Genomic DNA, 17,950 nt, shown 5'->3' with positions numbered 1-17,950 from the left:
CTGTGTCACAGAAGAACATAAGAGAAGCCCTGTTGGATCAGGCCAGTGGCCCCTCCAGTCCAACACTCTGTGTCACATAAGAACATGAGAGAAGCCCTGTTGGATCAGGCCAGTGGCCCATCCAGTCCAACACGCTGTGTCACATAAGAACATAAGAGAAGCCCTGTTGGATCAGGCCAGTGGCCCCTCCAGTCCAACACTCTGTATCACATAAGAACATAAGAGAAGCCCTGTTGGATCAGGCCAGTGGACCCTCCAGTCCCACACTCTGTGTCACACAGTGACCCAAACCCAGATGCTGCCTGGAGGTCCACCAGTGGGTCCAGAACTCCAGAAGCCCTCCCAACCTAGTTTTTGCTGGGACTCCTCCCCCCACCCCCCACGAGCAGTTGCCCTTCTGTCTGAAAAGAAGAGAGCAGAGGTGGTCTCTTTCCAGCAACACTGAATGGAAGACCAGCAACGTTTATTCCGAGTGTCCAAGGTTTGCTGTGAATCACTTATGCTGGGCGAAGCTGGGCATTTCAGGTGCTGCTGCTGGATTCCTGTTCTGTGCCATCACTGGAGCCGAGCAGGGGCCACCCTTCGGAAGTTCCCTTCTTCCAGCCAGTGGTCCCTCAAATGCCTTGGGCCATTGACATTGCAGGGGTGATAGCCAAGTGGGGCACTCCCGAGCAACTAGTGGAGAGGGGCAGCTCTTTCCCAAGGCCTCCACAATGCCAACTCTCCATCAGCTAAGAGGCCACCTCTCGCCAGGGAGCTAGGAGGCATAGCTGGGGACAGGGTCGGATTAACAATTAGGCCAAGTAGGCACTGTCCTAAGGGCCCCTGCACCTTTAGGGGTTCCGGGCTGGCTTTCCCCTGCAGTTTCTCTCTGCTTGCAGCTTTCGGAGCCTGCATGTACAGCCAGCAACCGAGCCGCTCTTTGCCCCATTCGCCCGGTGAGGTTGCTGCTAGTTTCATTGCCAAGTTTGCCTCTCTCTGCCTCTCCCCTGCAGTTTTGTCGAAGGGGCTTTTGAGAAGGGGCCTGGAGGCTGCAGCGGGGCTCCAGCTCTGAGATAATTTGCAAGGGGGTCCCGAGATTTCGACTCCCTAGGGGCCTCCACAGGGTTTAATCCGGCACTGCTTCGGCCATTGACGTTGCAGGAGTGATAGCCAGGTGGGGCACTCCCGAGCAGCTAGAGGGGAGGGGCAGCTCTTCCCCAAGGCCCCCCGAATGCCAGGGAGCCAGGAGGCAGAGCTGGGGAAGGGGGCGAGCAACAGGGAGTGCACCGGGCCTGGACTACGGAGCGGAGGGGCCATACCCAAGAGAGGGAGGCTGCAGGGCGGAGGGCACAGAGGTCTGTCCTCTGGACCACCAGTATGTGCGTGTGTGTGTGGGGGAGTGGGTAGAGTAGTAGGATCAGGACCCTGGGGAGCGCCCCAAATTTGAACCCCCACTTCTACCAGGGAAGCGGGCTGGGAGGGGGGTCTTGGGCCAGTCACAACCCCCTGGACCTGGCCCACCTCACAGGGTTGGCGCTAGGAGCAAACGGAGCAGGGGGGGGGAGCCCTGTGTTGTAAAGGGGTGTTGAGTCCCAGCTATGCATCGGCTGCGAGGGGAGGGAGCTGCAAGTCAAGAAGTGCATGCCCGCTTATCCTTGCAAGAACCCTTCTAGGGCACTCACTCTTGGGGAAAAATCTTGCTGTCCGCCCCCCCCCCCCCAAGGACTGTTGCTGCTTGAGCTGCTGTGGGGCTCTGGCAAAAGAGCCTGAACGGCTGGGGGGGGGCGGCATTAGCTCCCCCCCCCACCGTTGCGCATCCAAACTGGGGAAATATGAAAGACAACACACCCCCTCCCGCTGTCCCCGCCGCCCCCCCCCGCCCCTTTCTGCCTGGTGCTTCTCTCCCTGCGGGGGGGGGGGAGGTGAGCGGCTGGGAGTTGGGGGGGGGAGGCGGGTTGTCGTCGAGGAGGGGCGCGGGGCTGCGGGCGGGCGGGGAGGGAGAACCGTGCGCCCTGGGCGCGCCCAGGTGAGGCTGCCGGCCGTGTCGCCTCCCTGCTGGGGATCCTCGCTGGCTGCCTCGGCCCTCGGCCAGGCCTGGCACGCTCCACCGCCCGGCCTCCTCCGCGGGAGGAGGGGCAGCCGCGGCCCCCTCCCTTCCTTCCCCTCCCCTCCTCCGCCGGCTCTCTCTCTCTCTTGCTCGCTCGCTCCCGCCTGCCCGCCCGCCCGACGGCCGCCCGCGGGCCGCGCCGCCTCTATATAAACACCCGCCTGGACTTTCTTTGCCCGCAAAGTGGCGGCGCGGCGCGGCTCGGAGCGGCTCCTCCTCCTCCAACTCCTCCCGACGGCCCAGCCGAGCCTCCCTCGCCCGCCCCCTCGGCTCACGTTGCCGCCGCCGCCGCCGCTCCGTTGCGCCTCTCGAAAGTTCGCCGCCGTCGGGGCGCCCCACCGAGCCGAAGCGAGCGACGCCCGCCGCTCCTGCCCCGCGCCGCTGCGAGAGACGAGGCTCGTGGTCGGGCCCTTCCTGGCCGCCGAGGGTCCCCCGGTGCCGCTCCGGAGAGGCGGCGCGGAGACAGGCAGCCCCAGGCCCGGGCTTCCCTCCTCTCCGGGGGGCGGGCAGGCGGGCGGCTGCTTGTGCGGAGGACCCCGCTGCGGCTCCGGATCTGAGCGCGCCTTCTTCTTCTTCTTCTTCTCTCTACCTGCCCGACCCCCGACGGCGGCGGCAGCAGCAGCAGCAGCCCGGAGCCAGCCAGCCAGCGAGCGAGTGCCGGGGGCGCTTCCTCCTCCTCCGCCGCCGCCGCCGCGGGCCAAGATGCTCTTCGAGACGTTCGACGTGGTCTCGGCGCTGGCCACCTTCGTGGCGTGCCTGGTGTCGGTGACGCTGCTCCTGGCCGTCTCGCAGCAGCTCTGGCAGCTCCGCTGGGCCGCCACCCGCGACAAAGCCTGCAAGCTGCCCATCCCCAAAGGCTCCATGGGCTTCCCGCTCGTCGGAGAGACCTTCCACTGGCTGCTCCAGGTGAGGAAGGAACCACCCAACCACCCACCGACGGGGCGGGCGGGCGGCCGAGGGGGCAGAGCCGGGGGGGGGGACTGGACAGCGCCGGGCACCCCCGCGGGGGCAGCCGTCGGAGCGCGCCTGGGCTTTGCGCGCAGGGTCAAGCCTTTGGCACGGGTGTGCGCGCGTGTGTGTGTGTGGGGGGGGAAGGCGATAGGAGCAGAGGACTCAGGACACGCTGTTGGGCATGCTTTACCCGGGAGTAAGCCCCGCTGGCTGCAGTTAGTCGTGGGACTGCAGGGAAGCGCCAAAGTCAGAGCCAGATCCTCCAAAGGGGCTGAGAAGTTAGGAGCAGCGCCCTCCCCCCCCCCACACATGGAGCTGGTCTCGAGCACCCCCCCCCCCCCTCAGCCACCCCGGCAGGAATCCCCGCACGTGTGCGGCGCCCCTGGCTCCCCAAGGAGCCGGCCTCCGCCTCGCCGTCCCGCGGAAGGGAGCCCACCGGGCAGACGCGCGCTTCGCCTTCGCAGGGCAAACCTCCGCCCCGGCATCCCCCCCCCTCCGCGCCCGCCCCGGGCCCTGTCGGGGGGGGGGTTCACCCAGGATTCACCTCGCAGCTCCGAGGGATTCCCTCCCGACGGCACTGGGGAGAGGGGGTTTCCCCCCAAGCAGCCCGAGAAGGGACCGCGGCGGAGAGCCCCCGGGGCGCACGGGCTTGCCCGCAGCCTTCTCCCGCCTCCCCCGCAACCGCCGGCTCCTGTTTTCGGAAAACTGGGAGGGGGGCCGTGCCACACACAGGGAGGCGGGAGCGGCAACTTTGCAGAGCCCTCCTCTGCTCCCCCCCTCCTCCCAGGGCCAGCCCGAGACTGTCCCGCACCCTCGGCCAGGCTAACGCCTGCCCTCCCCGCTGCACTGATAACATCCGGGGGGCCCCCCATTCGCTCCCCTGGAAGACCAGCGCCCTAGGCAATGGCCTAGTGTGCCTAGAGACAGGGCCAGCCCGCCCCCTCCCGCCAGGCAGGCGCAGGGGGGGGGGCACCAAATTGGACATGGAGTGCCTGGGATTCTATGGGACCATAAGACAGAACGGCCCAAAAGGGGGGGTCATTTTTTAATTTTGCCCCCCCCCTCCAAAACCATGTCGATCCGGGTCCTCCGGTTTGGAACTCCTCGGGCTTTGGGAGGGGACTCCCCGAAGCCGCCCCCTTCCTCCCTTCGCTCCCCCCCCTCCCCGCCCCCCAGGCACGTATAAACGGCCTTGCTCCGGAATCCGGAGCTCCTGTCTCCAGTCCGGGGCGCTTGGGATTGGCGGCTGCAGCCGGGCTCCCGGTGCTGGCCCAGACGAACGCCCAGAGCCAGTGGGGGTGGGGGGAGAAAAGACCGCCCAGCAGCCAAGACCCCCCAGCAGCCCCCACTGGACATGTCCGAGTCCAAGCAGAGCAGAGCGCTCTTGGGAGTGGGGGGCGGGGGGCGGGAGAGAGTCTGTTTTCCACTCGCTCACTTTTTGCAAAACCAGAACTGGCTTTATGATCCCTGCAAGAGCCGGTCTGCTGCTGCTGGGGAGGGGGGGGTGCGTGGGGGGGGGCGAGGGCTCCCTTCCGGCCTCCTGGCCAGCAGCCGAAGGGTTAATGGCCCTCGCTCAATAGGGGCTTTCTTTGGGAAAGAAATTTATCAGATTTTTACGGGGGGGGGGGGCGGGCGAGGGCTCTCCCTTTTCCACAAGGCTCCATCCAGGCAGAGTCCAGAGCTAAAAATACAAAAAAAATTGTATAAATTGGACTGGGCTTGAAAACTCGTGGCCACATAAAGGTGTCCTTTGTGCCGCCATGGAAATGTTGTACAAATAACCCTTTATTAATGCCACAAAAAGTACTTTAATTATATTTACGTAGATCAAGAAGAGGGCTCCCCTGAACGTCTGAACTTCACAACTGTGCTTTTGTTTTTAAACCTCCCCCCCCCACTTTCTCCCCCCCCCCCACTGGGGAGATCTGCTAAGGGGGCAGGTGGGTGTTCAGGCTCCAGGGCCAAGGCTGGCTTTCAAGGGGCAAAGGGGGGCAGTTCAGAGAAGACCCTGGCGGTGCTGAGGGGTGGGGGTGGGGGGGTCTCTCACAGCACCCCTTCTGGGCTCTGGCCTTCCCAGGGTTCCAGCCGGCATCTGGGGAAGTCATTAGAAAAACCACACTCTGCCCAAAGATGGTTGAACCGGCCGTTCTCCTCGACCCCCCCTTGCAAAAATGCACATACTTTGTAATAGGGCAAGGGTTCCCCCCCCCCCAGAGGGTGAGCCAAATAAATCAAAAGGGGTGGTGGGAGAGAAGCATCTCTTCTTTTGCGGGGGAGCTGAAGAAATGCGAGAGACCCCCAGCTGGTCTCCCCAGGAGAGCCCAGTTTCTCTCTCCTGGCTGTGTTGGGGGCTCACTTGAGACTACCTCCATCGGGGGAGCTGAGCAGGGACCCAGCAGCAAGTCACGGATGGGGGCCACGTTGGATGGCTGACCCCCACCCCGAGGAATGAGGGGCAGGGCTGGAAGGCTCTGGGGGTCCAGCACCCCCGGACACTGTTCTGTGGAGCACTCCTGCCACCTGGGTCTCTCCGATCTGGAGCACCCCGGGATGGGAGAATCCCCCTTCCCTTTGCAGCCAGCTGGGAAGCCCCCTCCCCTGATGCAGACGGAGACCCACACATTGCCTGCTGTGGGGGAATGGTGCTTTCCAGCCAGCCCTGGCCTGGGTCACGGAGGCTAAGGGGACCTCATCAGAAGCCAGGCAGGGTCATCCCGGGTCGGATGGGGGAAGCCCAGAGCTGCGGTGCAGAGACAGGCGATGGCCAGTCGCTTCTGACCCCCTCTGGCCTGGAAAACCCCCCCGGGGTGGCCAGAGGTGGCAAAAAGAGGGGGCGACTTGGCACCAGCGTTCCCTCGAAGCTGCAGAGTCCCGTGAGCAAACATTCTCCTTTGGGAGCTCCTGCATCGATGAGGGTGCTTTTCCTGAGCTAAGACAACAATGCGTGAGCTGGAGGCTAAAAACCTGTGAGCTAGCTCACGCTCACTCAGTTTAGAGGGGACACTGCCCGGCTCGGCCCTCTTCCAGAGGCAGGCTGGGATGTGGGGCCCTGACCCAGACGGTCCCATATCTCAGAAGCTATGTGGGGTGGCCCCTGGTTAGCAGCCCTTGGAAGGCCAGGGTCTCGAGGCAAAGTCAGGCAGCGGCCAGCCACCTCGGTTCATCTCTTGTCCCAAAAACCCCACGGGGGTTGCCGTAAGTTAGCTGTGACTTGTGGGCCTTTTCCGCCCCCAGCTGTGGGGCCAAAGAGCAACTCTGAGAATGTGCCGGTGCCCTTTTTTATAAGCACCACCCCTGGCTGAGCAGCCCAGCCTCGTTCTCTTCCCAGGGCCGTGATGCCCTTCCTCAGTCAATCTTCTTCCCATTTCACAGACCAAGGGTTGACGCGGCTGGCCCTAGGCTGAGGCCACAGCCTGCCCTTTCTGTTGGAAGTTGAGGACTTGGTGCGCTCCTTCCCCAGTAGCTTCCCCTGGAAGATCAGCAGATGGTTCGATGTTCCCTCTAAGCCGCAGAGTCTTGTGAGCAAAAATTCCACTTTGGGAGCTCCTGGCGTTGAAGTTGTGAGCTGCTGCATCCATTTGTGTGCTCTGGGGGTCATCCTTCCTGAGCGAAGACAAAAATGTGTGAGCTGGAGGCGCAAAAACGGAGCTAGCTCACACAAACTCAGTTTAGAGGGAACACTGGTTAGGAGTCTCTCACCACTGGCTGATCTCTGCCCGGGTTTTCTTAGCAAGTATTACGACCCCCGTGGCGCAGAATGGTAAAGCTGCAGTACTGCAGTCGGAGCCCTCTGCTCATGACCTGAGTTCGATCCCAGCAGAAGCTGGTTCAGGTAGCCGGCTCCAGATTGACTCAGCCTTCCATCCTTCCGAGGTTGGTAAAATGGGGGGAAAGTGTAGATGACTGGGGAAGGCAATGGCAAAAAAAAGAGAGAGTAAAGGTCGTCCCCTGTGCAAGCACCAGTTGTTTCTGACTCTGGGGTGACGTTGCTTTCACAGCGTTTTCATGGCAGACTTTTGACGGGGTGGTTTGCCCTTGCCTTCCCCAGTCATCTACGCTCTCCCCGCAGCAAGCTGGGTACTCATTTGACTGACCTCGGAAGGATGGAAGGCTGAGTCAACCCCGAGCTGGCTACCTGAACCAGCTTCCGTTGGATTCGAACTCAGGTAGTGAGCAGAGGGCTCCGACTGCAGTACTGCAGCTTTACCACTCTGCGCCACGGGGCACCCCATAAAAAAACCACCCCATAAAAAGTCTGCCGTGAAAACGTCGTGAAAGCAACGTCACCCCAGAGTCGAAAAGGACTGGGGCTTGCACAGGGGACGACCTTTACCTTTTTATTGTCCGCCTGGGGCTCGAGTTTGGGGCAGGAGGGCTAGTGCCCCACAGGGAAGGGGGCTGCGTTCTTAAGAGGGCTGAACTCGGAGTGTCCCCTGCTCCAGTTACCTGGGCTGCAAGGGGGCAGGGTGGGATTCCTGTCCTGGAGACCATCTCTCTCCTTCCACCTCTATCTCCACGCCTCTCCAGCAAAAGGGGATTTCTCCCATGCAAACTGCGGGGCACTTTTGCGCTCTCTGGGTGTAGAGGAAGCTCCAGCTGCTCGGTGCAGCCCCCCCCCCGCTCCAGCCTCTATCAGGGCCTGCTCTGGAAGCACACCGCGCACCCCCCCCCCGTGTAATGTAATGTAATGTAAAATTTTATTTATACCCCGCCCTCCCCCACCAGAGCAGGCTCAGGGCAGCTGTGTGTGCAAGGAGCGGGGAGATCAGGCGGCGAGAACTGAGGCGGAGGGGTGGGGGGCAAAGGGGAGTTCCTGGCCGCCCAAGCGGTGGGGACTCCCGGCTGATCTCTCCTTTCCAGACCTACAAAAACGCCCCGGGGGTTTTTAGACAGTGCCGGATTAAACCCTGTGGAGGCCCCTAGGCAGTCAAAATCTTGAGTGGGGGGGGGGGCTTGAAAATTCTCTCAGTGGGAGCGCCCACCCCACTGCCCACGGCCCCTGCTGCAGCCACCTTTGGCAAAGCTGCAGGGGAGAGGCAGAGAGAGGCAAGCTTGGGGACGCCAGCAGCAGCCTCACCAGGCAAGTGGGGCAAAGAACAGCTCAGTTGCTGGCTGAGCCTGCAGGCTGGGAGGGCTGCAAGCAGGGGGGACACTGGGGAGGGGGAGCCGGCCCCTAAATGCATGGGGGCACATAGGCTTGTGCCAGCTTGGCCTAATTGTTAATCCAGCTCTGTTTTTAGAGGATTCTTTTCTCTGAACTGGACTAGGAGGCAAATGCCATGGCGGGGTGGGGGTGGAAAAAAGAAAAGTTATTCCAGACTGAGAGGCACATGGGGTTTTTTTTGGGAGGCACATTGTCCCAAAAGCACACTGCCACTCAGTCCTGGATGCTTTTTACGCATCCCTCTCGACGCCATAAGAGCCCCGTGGTGCAGAGTGTTAAAGCTGCAGTCCTGCAGTCCAAAGCTCTGCTCACGACCTGAGTTTGATCCCCGGCGGAAGCTGGGTTTTCAGGTAGCTGGCTCAAGGTTGACTCAGCCTTCCATCCTTCCAAGGTTGGTAAAATGAGAAGAATCATAGAATCACGGAAGGGACCTCCAGGGTCATCTAGTCCAACCCCCTGCACAATGCAGGAAACTCACAAACACCTCCCCCTATCATAGGATCTTCATTGCTGTCAGATGGCCATCTAGCCTCTGCTTAAAAACCTCCAAGGAAGGAGAGCCCACCGCTTCCCAAGGAGGAAGCTTGATCCACTGAGGAATCATAGAATCCTAGAGTTGGAAGGGACTTCCAGGGTCATCTAGTCCAACCTCCTGCACAATGCAGGAAACTCAGAAACACCTCCCCCTAAATTCACAGCATCTTCATTGTTGTCGGATGACCACCTAGCCTCTGTTTCAAAACCTCCAAGGAAGGAGAGCCCACCACCTCCCGAGGAAGCCTGTTCCGCTGAGGAATCGCTCTAACCCAGCTTGCCTGGGGGTGGAGTGAAAATGACTGGGGGAAGGCAATGGCAAACCACCTCGTAAAAAGGTCTGCCGTGAAAATATTAGGAGAAAGCAATGTCACCCCAGAGTCGGAAACGACTGGTGCTTGCACAGGGGACCTTTCCTTTCCTTCGATGCTATGGGGTTGGGCTCACCAATCGACCCCTCCCCCCACCATGTGCCTTGAAACTGCGGGCCACATCAAGCTGGTTTGGATGTGTGTGTGTCTCCCCGAGACTTATTCTTTTCCTTTCCCTGTCAACTTCCAGAGTGAGGGACCCCATCTAGAGAGCCCATGTGGGGGTAGCTTGAAGGGGAGGGGGGTTGTGTAAGCATTAAGTGGGGCGTCCGATGGGGGCGTTGGAGCGGACAGCGCAGCTCCTCTCTCTGCCGTGACTCCCTCGAGGGGTTGTTGTGCCGGCTTGGAGAGAGGAGGGCGTGCAGGGTGGGGGGGGGAGAAAAGTGGGCTATGCCTAACGTGGGACGGGATCCCCGGTCCCCCTGGCTGGGGGGTGGGCGGGGGGAGAGGCGAGCTGTTCGGCGTGCGCTCCCCGGCTGACCCCCTGCCCTCTCTCTTCCCTCCCCCCTGGCAGGGCTCTCGCTTCCAGTCCTCGCGGCGGGCACGCTATGGGCAGGTCTTCAAGACGCACCTGCTGGGGCGGCCACTGGTGCGGGTGACGGGCGCCGAGCATGTGCGCAAGATCCTGATGGGCGAGCACAGCCTGGTCAGCACCGAGTGGCCACGCAGCACCCGCATGCTCCTCGGCCCCAACACCGTCGCCAACTCCATCGGGGACATCCATCGCCACAAGCGCAAGGTAGGTGAGCCCCCCCAACCTCCAGGGGCCGGGCGGGGGGAGGGGCAGGAGGAGGAGGAGGCCGGCTGCTCTTCTCTCCCGGAGACCCTCCCGGGCTGCCAACTCCAGGTGGGGAAGTCTGCTTGGATGTCCTCAGCAGAGTAACGCAGGCCCAGGCATGTAGCTTTAACAAAGTAATCTTTACTTGTCTAGTGAGGAAAGGCGTAGCTTGGAGTTCTGCAAAACAGGAAAAGGATTTCGCATCCTATCTGACTATCCTATCTGAACAGAGCCAGTTTGGTGTAGTGGTTAGGTGTGCAGACTCTTATCTGGGAGAAGTGGGTTTGATTCTCCCCCTCCTCCACTTGCAGCTGCTGGAATGGCCTAGGGTCAGCCAGAGCTGTCTTATCTGGGAGAACCGCGTTGGATTCCCCGCTCCTCCACTTGCAGCTGCTGGAATGGCCTTGAGTCAGCCAGAGCTCTCTTATCTGGGAGAACCGGGTTGGATTCCCCACTCCTCCATTTGCACCTGCTGGAATGGCCTTGGGTCAGCCATAGCTCTTGCAGAGGTTGTCCTTGAAAGGGCAGACTCTTATCTGGGAGAAGTGGGTTTGATTCCCCACTCCTCCACTTGGAGCTGCTGGAATGGCCTTGGGTCAGCCAGAGCTCTCTTATCTGGGAGAACCGGGTTGGATTCCCCACTCCTCCACTTGCACTTGCTGGAATGGCCTTGGGTCAGGCATAGCTCTGGCAGAGGTTGTCCTTGAAAGGGCAGCTGCTGTGAGAGCCCTCTCAGCCCCACCCACCTCACAGGGTGTCTGTTTTTGGGGGAGAAGATAGAGGAAATTGTAAGCCGCTCTGAGTCTCTGATCCAGAGAGAAGGGCAGGGTATAAATCTGCAATTCTTCTTCTTCTTCTGACTCCTCTCACTTGCATGTTGACTCTCTGAGGTCTAAACAGCAACGGCATAGGAATCTGGGGCCTTGAACGGAGGGCCATGCACAAAGATGTGGGGAGGGCAGCCCAGAATCCCAGAGCGTCCCCCCTCCCAAGCCGACGCTTTCTCCCCGGAAGCTGCTCTTTCCAGTTTGGAGCCCAGTTGTCGTTCCAGGTCTCAGGGCCGGATCTAGGGGGAGGGGGGGCAGGGGGGTTGCTTGCCCCAGACACCGACCGGGGGGGGGCGCCAAATTGGACATGGAGTCCATTGTATTCTATGGGACCATAAGAAAGAATGACCCAAAAGGGGGCATCATTTTTTAATTTTGCTCCCTCTCAAAAAGCATGTATATCCGGTCCTGCCAGGCCCCAGGGGGAAGTTGCGATCCTATAAGAGCAGATGGGCTTCTGTTCCCTTTTTGCGGAACCCTCGCTCTGCTGCCTGAATCTTGCGCAGGCGCCTCTGATGTGCCTCCCCTCTCCTCCTTTGCCTTTGAGACCCTGCAGGGCAGCTCCCCTGAGGAGGGGGCGGGGGGAAGGGCTCAGTTTGTAGACTCTCCTCTCGCCCCCAATCCCGATGACGGGAGGCTGGTGAGCAGGGTGCCCCCTAGACCACATTTGGATAAATGTCAGCCATGGTCTCGGACAGTGGTTTAGCTTCTCACCTATTTCCTCTTGGAGGAAATAGGAATCTTTTGGCATCTGAAGACCTAGGGAATTGTTCTGACTGTGTGAGCTTTCGTGGGCTGTTCAGCCACTCAAAAGGGCTGTGGAAGGGCCCAGATTCTTGTTAAGAGCTCAGGGAATCCTGTCTGAAGGCACGATGGATGGAAATGCAGTAGTTAGGTGCTGGAGTTGCTCTTTGGAGCACCTTCCTGTCAGAGTTGTTAAGAGGATAAATGGGCGGGGGCACCTGGAGGCATTCTGCTGACCACCCATCCCTGCCCTGAAAGAGATGGTTGGCACCTTTTGGCAGAGACCCACAGTGCAATCCTAAACAGCAGGGGTGCCCAAACTTGATTAATGTAAGAGCTGCATAGAATAAACATCAGATATTTGAGAGCAGCAAGACGTGAACATCAGAGGTTTGAGAGCCACAACATAGGAAGGGAGGAAGGCAGGCCGGGAGGCAAATAGATGGGATGCGAGGGAGAGGTGGAAAGAAAGCAACTTTAAATGCATTCTCCAAGTCACCAGACAAATGCTTTCTTCAAGCCAGCTGACAGGGCGGTGGGGGATTCAGGAGCCCACAATATGTATGAAAGAGGGACGGTGGCTCAGTGGTAGAGCATCTGCTTGGTAAGCAGAAGGTCCCAGGTTCAATCCCCGGCATCTCCAACTAAAAAGGGTCCAGGCAAATAGGCATGAAAAACCTCAGATGGAGACCCTGGAGAGCCAGTCTGAGTAGACAAGACTGACTTTGATGGACCAAAGAGGTTCTGATTCAGTAGAAGGCAGCTTCATATGTTCATGGGAGGGACAGTGGCTCAGTGGCAGAGCATCTGCTTGGTAAGCAGAAGGTCCCAGGTTCAATCCCCGGCATCTCCAACTAAAAAGGGTCCAGGCAAATAGGTGTAGTTTGAGACCCTGGAGAGCCACTTTGATGGACCCAAGAGGGTCTGATTCAGAAGAAGGCAGCTTCATAGGTTCATATGTCTATTGGGGAGGGACGGTAGCTCAGTGGCAGAGCATCTGCTTGGTAAGCAGAAGGTCCCAGGTTCAATCCCCGGCATCTCCAACTAAAAAGGGTCCAGACAAATAGGCATGAAAAACCTCAGCTGGAGACCCTGGAGAGCTGCTGCCAGTCTGAGTAGACAAGACTGACTTGGATGGACCGAGGGGGTCTGATTCAGTAGAAGGCAGCTTCATAGGCTCATATGTTCAAGGGCTAGTGACAGGGGAGGGCCAGCCCCATCTGGGCATGGTGGTCTCCTTTTCACAGGCGGCATCTGCTTTCTGCAGGAACGTGGCTCTGGCATTATTGGCCGGGCTCAGGCTTGCCAGCTTGGAGTCTCTTTTTCTCAGCCTGCTCCTGGCTTCTCTCCTTGGGCCCAAATCAGCCATGCTGGTGATCTGCTGTGGCTGGCGACCCCCAAGCTGGGGGCTGGCACGGACAGCCCACTGGCAGTGAGGATTGGCTTTGTGGCCCTCTGAGCGGGGCAGGAGCATTGCTCCAGAGCTGACTGGAATCAGGCTGATGTCTGGGAGATGCTGTGCCGGGCAGGGCTGGCCAAAAGGAGATGCTCCCGGGAAGGTCCCAGGCCAGAGGGAAGGCTTCTGCTTCAGGAATGTTCCAGGGCCGTGCAGCCGGTGGCTTTAAGGACCTCAGCACCTCTTCCCATTTTCCCCTGGCGGGGTGGGGGGTGGGGAGAAAGGCTCTTGGAAGGTGCAGAGGGGATGCGCTGCTGTGAGCAGCCTCTGAGCATGCCTTGGCTTCACTGCCCTCGCCTGTCTCCTTTGAGAGGGCTCAGGATCTAGAGGATGCAAGAAATGCAGCCAGCTCCCATGCAGGCTCGCTGAGCTTGGGGGCTCCCCTTGTCTGCCCCTCAATCCTCCCCGCCTCAGAGTCCTTCCTGGGCGTGTCCCCCTCCCTCCTGCATGACCGGCTTCAGGAAAGGCAGAAAGGCCCCTCTCAACAGCGGCTGCAGGTCAGTCGGCCTGACTGGACGCCAGGGCTCTTTTTGAGCAGGAACACACAAGAACGCAGTTGCGGTTGGCTTGGTGCCAAGGGGTGTGGCCTAAGATGCAAATGAGTTCCTGCTGGGCTTTTTCTGCAGAAAAGGCCCTGGGCGAAGCAGCGGTGATGCCAGGGGGTGTGGCCTAATATGCAAAGGAGTTCCTGCTGGGCTTTTTGGGCAAAACAATGGTGATGCCAGGGGGTGTGGCCTAATGTGCGAATGAGTTCCTGGACAAAACAATGGTGATGCCAGGGGGTGTGGCCTAATGTGCAAATGAGTTCCTGGACAAAACAATGGTGATGCCAGGGGGTGTGGCCTAATGTGCAAATGAGTTCCTGGACAAAACAATGGTGATGCCAGGGGGTGTGGCCTAATGTGCAAATGAGTTCCTGGACAAAACAATGGTGATGCCAGGGGGGTGTTGCCTCATGTGCAAATGAGTTCCTGCTGGGCTTTTCTGCAGAAAAAAAACCCTTCCTGAAACAATGGGGATGCCAGGGGGTGTGGTCTAATAGGCAAATGAGTTCCTGCTGAGCCTTTACTACAAAAAAAGCTCTGCTAGTCGCTCTTTGGGCGGGTTTCCCTGTTACGGGCTTGTGCTCTTGGGAGCGTCTCCCATTATGGCCCCATTCAGATCTTGGGAGCGTCTCCCGTTGTGGCCTCATTCAGTGCTGGGGCTCAGCCTTCCTCAGAGCCGGCTTCAGTGCTGAGTGCCCGTGTCAGTCAGCAAAGCAAAGTCTGGAGGACTCTTGATTCCCTTTCCCTTCCTGGCTGCTGGGCTGAACGCCTGACCGTGGAGCCCTGGCTGTGTCGGCCGTTCCTCTGGGGTCTGGCTGCTCTGAGACGTGCTCTGCTGCAGGAACCGAAGCCACCGGAGCATCAGATCGGCAAGTCCACTGGACCATCAAGCAGGGGATCCTGTCTCAAATGAAAGCCAGCTCCTGAGGCTTTGGAGGGAGGAGAGCAGGCAGGACTGCGGGGCTGTCCTTGGGAGCCGGCTGTGGCTTTGGAGGAGAACGTCCTCTTCTCTCTCCTAGGAGCCCTCTGATCCTTGTGGGGCTTCAGGACAGCCTGCCCAGTGCAGAGGGGCCGGGGCTCTGCGGAGGAGTCTCTGCTTGGCATGTGGAAGGTTCCAGCCAGATTCAGCCTGCTGCATCTTCAGCTAAACAGCCAGACAGGAGGTGACACAAAAGAGCCTTTCCTGCTGGAGAGCCCAGAAAGTTGCTGCCAGTTTGAGTAGATGAGAGTGATGTTGCTCGACCAGTCATCTGATTCAGTAGAAGGCAGCTTTGTGTGAGCTCATTTCTGGGGAAGGGCCATTGCTGAGAGGTTAGAGCCTCTGCTTGGCATACAGAAGGTCCCAGGTTCAATCCCCGGCACCTCCAGTTATAAAGGACCAGGCAGGAGGTGATGGGAAAGACCTCAGCCTGAGACTCTGGCTCAGTGGCAGAGCATCTGCTTGGCATACAGAAGGTCCCAGGTTCAATCCCCGGCACCTCCAGTTATAAAGGATCAGGCAGGAGGTGATGGGAAAGACCTCTGCCTGAGAGCTGCTGCCAACCTGTGTAGACAAGACTGATCTGATGGACCAAAAAGGCAAATTCATGCCTTCATGCAAGCTGCTGAAACTTGAATGTGTGCATCCAGAGGCCCTCTGGCCAGTGTCGCTTACAGAGCTGGATTAACAATTAGGCCAAGTAGGCACTGACCTATGGGCCCCCACACTTTTAGGGGTCCTGGGCTGGCTCCCTTCCATCCTGGTTTCCCCCCTGCTTGCAGCCCTCCCAGCCTCCACATGCAGCCAGCCACTGTGCTGCTCTTTGCCCAACTTGCCTGGTGCAGCTGCTGCTGGTGTCGTTGCCAAGTTTGCCTCTCTTTGCCTCTCCCCTGCAGCTTTGCCAAAGGGGCTTTGGAGAAGGGGCCTGCATGTTGAGATAATTTGCAAGCCCCCCCCCCCCCCCCGATTTTGATTGCCTAGAGGCCTCCACAGGGTTTAATCCGGCACTGGTCACTTAGAACTGTTGCTTGAATTAGCAAACCTTCGGCATGGAGATTTAATGCGCTGGTGCTTTTCTAGGGTTGCCAATCCCCAGGTGGGGGCAGGGGATCCCTCGGTCTGGAGCTCCTTCCCCCGCTTCAGGGTCATCAGAAAGCGGGGGGAAGGGAGGGAAATGTCTGCTGGGAACTCTATTATTCCCTATGGAAATTTATTCCCATAGAAAATCATAGAGAATTGATCCGTGGGTATCTGGGGCTCTGGGGGGGGGGCTGTTTTTTGGGGTAGAGGCACCATATTTTCAGTTTAGCATCTAGTGCCTCTCCTCAAAATACCCCCCAAGTTTCAAAAAGATTGGACCAATTCTATGAGCCCCAAAAGAAGGTGCCCCTATCCTTCATTATTTCCTATGGAAGGAAGGAATTGAAAAGGTGTGCCGTACCTTTAAATGTGAGGGCCAGAACTCCCTTTGGAGTTCAATGATGTTTGTCACAGCCTTGATTTTGGCTCCGCCCCAATGTCTCCTGGCTCCACCCCCAAAGTCCCCAGATATTTCTTGAATTGGACTTGTCAACCCTATGCTTTTCCAAACTCCTCATGTGCTTCAGCGAGATGTTGTTGGTACCTTTTCCTGTTTCTTGCCCTTTGAGGTCTTCTTTGGCATTTTGGGTGCAGGGCTTTCTCTTGAGAACACACACAAGGAGTTCCAGGCTGCCTCAGGGGTCCCTTGCCAACTGCCCTATTAGCAAGAACCTCCAGCTTGCTCTCTATTGGTCCCAGGGCGTTTGAGCGGTGGGGTAAGAGCCGACGACCTTGTCATGGCTGCGGATTCTCCGCCAGCTCACTGCAGCCTGCCTTGGATTCACCCCCAGAGCGGGTAAACAGATCAGAGGTTGCCGCGAGTTCAGGTTTTGTTGGCGGGTCATGCCAAAGTATCCTCTGCTCCAGTTCTATAGTTCTAGGTGGAATAGTTTTACAGAGCTTGTGTCTGGCAACCCTAAGCGGGGATTTGCGTGGTGCCAGTCTGGGTGGGAGATTCCCCCTCCGAGGCCTGACGCTCCGGCTGCTGTCTGCCTTCCTTCCAAGCAGAGACGAGGCTTTGAGGTACCCGGGGAACGCGGCTCGGTATTGCGCATACCTGAAGCGCTCTGCACATCCTGCAGCCGAGACACCCAGGGCAAGAATTTTCTGCCTAAGGAAAACCATAAAGCTTGAAATATCCTGTTTTCATTCCAAGCAGCGGCTGAGTTGGACGTTTGTAGTCGAGATCATGCCGTCCCTGTTCCTCGCCGGCTCCCCCCCCCACCTACACCTCTTTGCGGCGTGCGCCTGAGGTCAACTCGGGGCTGGCCAGATTGCCTTTGTTTTGAAAGGGCTGCCCCTGCAGATTGCTGCACGGTTGCCCCAGAGATCCGCCTCCCACTTCCTCCGGTCAGAGCATCATAATACGCCTTCGTGAGCATTTCCGTAGCATTTGCAGTACTCTTTACATATGTTGTACTCGATGCTCCCTCTAAGCTGTGGAGTCTTGTGAGCAAAAATTCTACTTTGTGAGCTCCTGGCATTCAAGCGGGGAGTGAGCGATTTGGCTACCGCGTAAATTAGTTTGCTCTGGGACCGTCCCTCCTGAGCTAAGACGAAAAATGTGTGAGCCGGAGGCTAAAAAAACTGCAAGCTAGCTCACACTAACTCAGCTGAACAGCAGGGCCGTAGCCAGGATTTTAAAGGTTAGGGGGCTTTTTAAAAAGTCAAGGGGCACCCTTTCCCATCCACTGTGGGTCTTGCCGCTTCTCAGAAGCTTTCTGGGGTCGGGGCAAAAGCTGGAGACTCTGAAAGTGGCCAAGTCAAGGCAGAAAACCCTAAAACTTTGGGCTCAAGAAGAAGATATTGGATTTATATCCCGCCCTCCACTCTGAAGAGTCTCAGAGTGGCTCACAATCTCCTTCACCTTCCTTCCCCACAACAGGCACTCTGAGGTAGATGAAGATATTGGATTTATATCCCGCCCTCCACTCCGAAGAGTCTCAGAGTGGCTCACAATCTCCTTTCCCTTCCTCCCAACCCACAACAGACACCCTGTGAGGTGGGTGGGGCTGAGAGGGCTCTGACAGAACCTGCACTTTCAAGGATAACTCCTACAAGAGCTACAGTTGACCCAAGGCCATTCCAGCAGCTGCAAGTGGAGGAGTGGGGAATCAAACCCGGTTCTCCCAGATAAGAGTTCACACACTTAACCACTACACCAAACTGGCTCTTGGGAGTGCACCTTGCATACAAGTAGGGGGTTTTCCTTCCACCTCCCTCTCCCCCACTCCAGCACTTTGCAGCCAGCAGCTCCATCTGTCCCCCTCCCACCCTGGCCCATTCCATGTGACTTCCTCCGCCTCCCGCCCCTCTACCTTCCTCCTCTCCGCCTGCTGCTTTTGCTGCAGTGCACTCTGCCCTGCTCAGCTCTCCCGGGACTGGCTGCCACTGATGGCGCTTTGCTGGCTCAGCCATAGCAAAAATAAAAA

General features: G+C 58.7%; 1 protein-coding gene across 1 annotated transcript in view; it reads left to right on the top strand.

The window, feature by feature from the left end:
* The first annotated feature begins 2,775 nt into the window (after positions 1–2,775).
* LOC132577442 (cytochrome P450 26B1) overlaps positions 2,776–17,950 on the top strand; it is a 38,404-nt gene continuing 23,229 nt past the window's right edge. Inside the window, exons 1-2 of the mRNA XM_060247223.1 lie at positions 2,776–2,995; positions 9,624–9,848. Of these exons, the coding sequence (XP_060103206.1) occupies positions 2,792–2,995; positions 9,624–9,848 (429 nt within the window). The 5' untranslated portion in view covers positions 2,776–2,791. The remainder of the gene's footprint in view (positions 2,996–9,623; positions 9,849–17,950) is intronic.

This window comes from Heteronotia binoei, chromosome 9, assembly GCF_032191835.1.
Source record: "Heteronotia binoei isolate CCM8104 ecotype False Entrance Well chromosome 9, APGP_CSIRO_Hbin_v1, whole genome shotgun sequence".
Taxonomy (NCBI): Eukaryota; Metazoa; Chordata; class Lepidosauria; order Squamata; family Gekkonidae; genus Heteronotia; species Heteronotia binoei.
The sequence above is the reverse complement of the archived record's forward strand: the minus strand, read 5'-3'. Positions and strand labels throughout refer to the sequence as shown.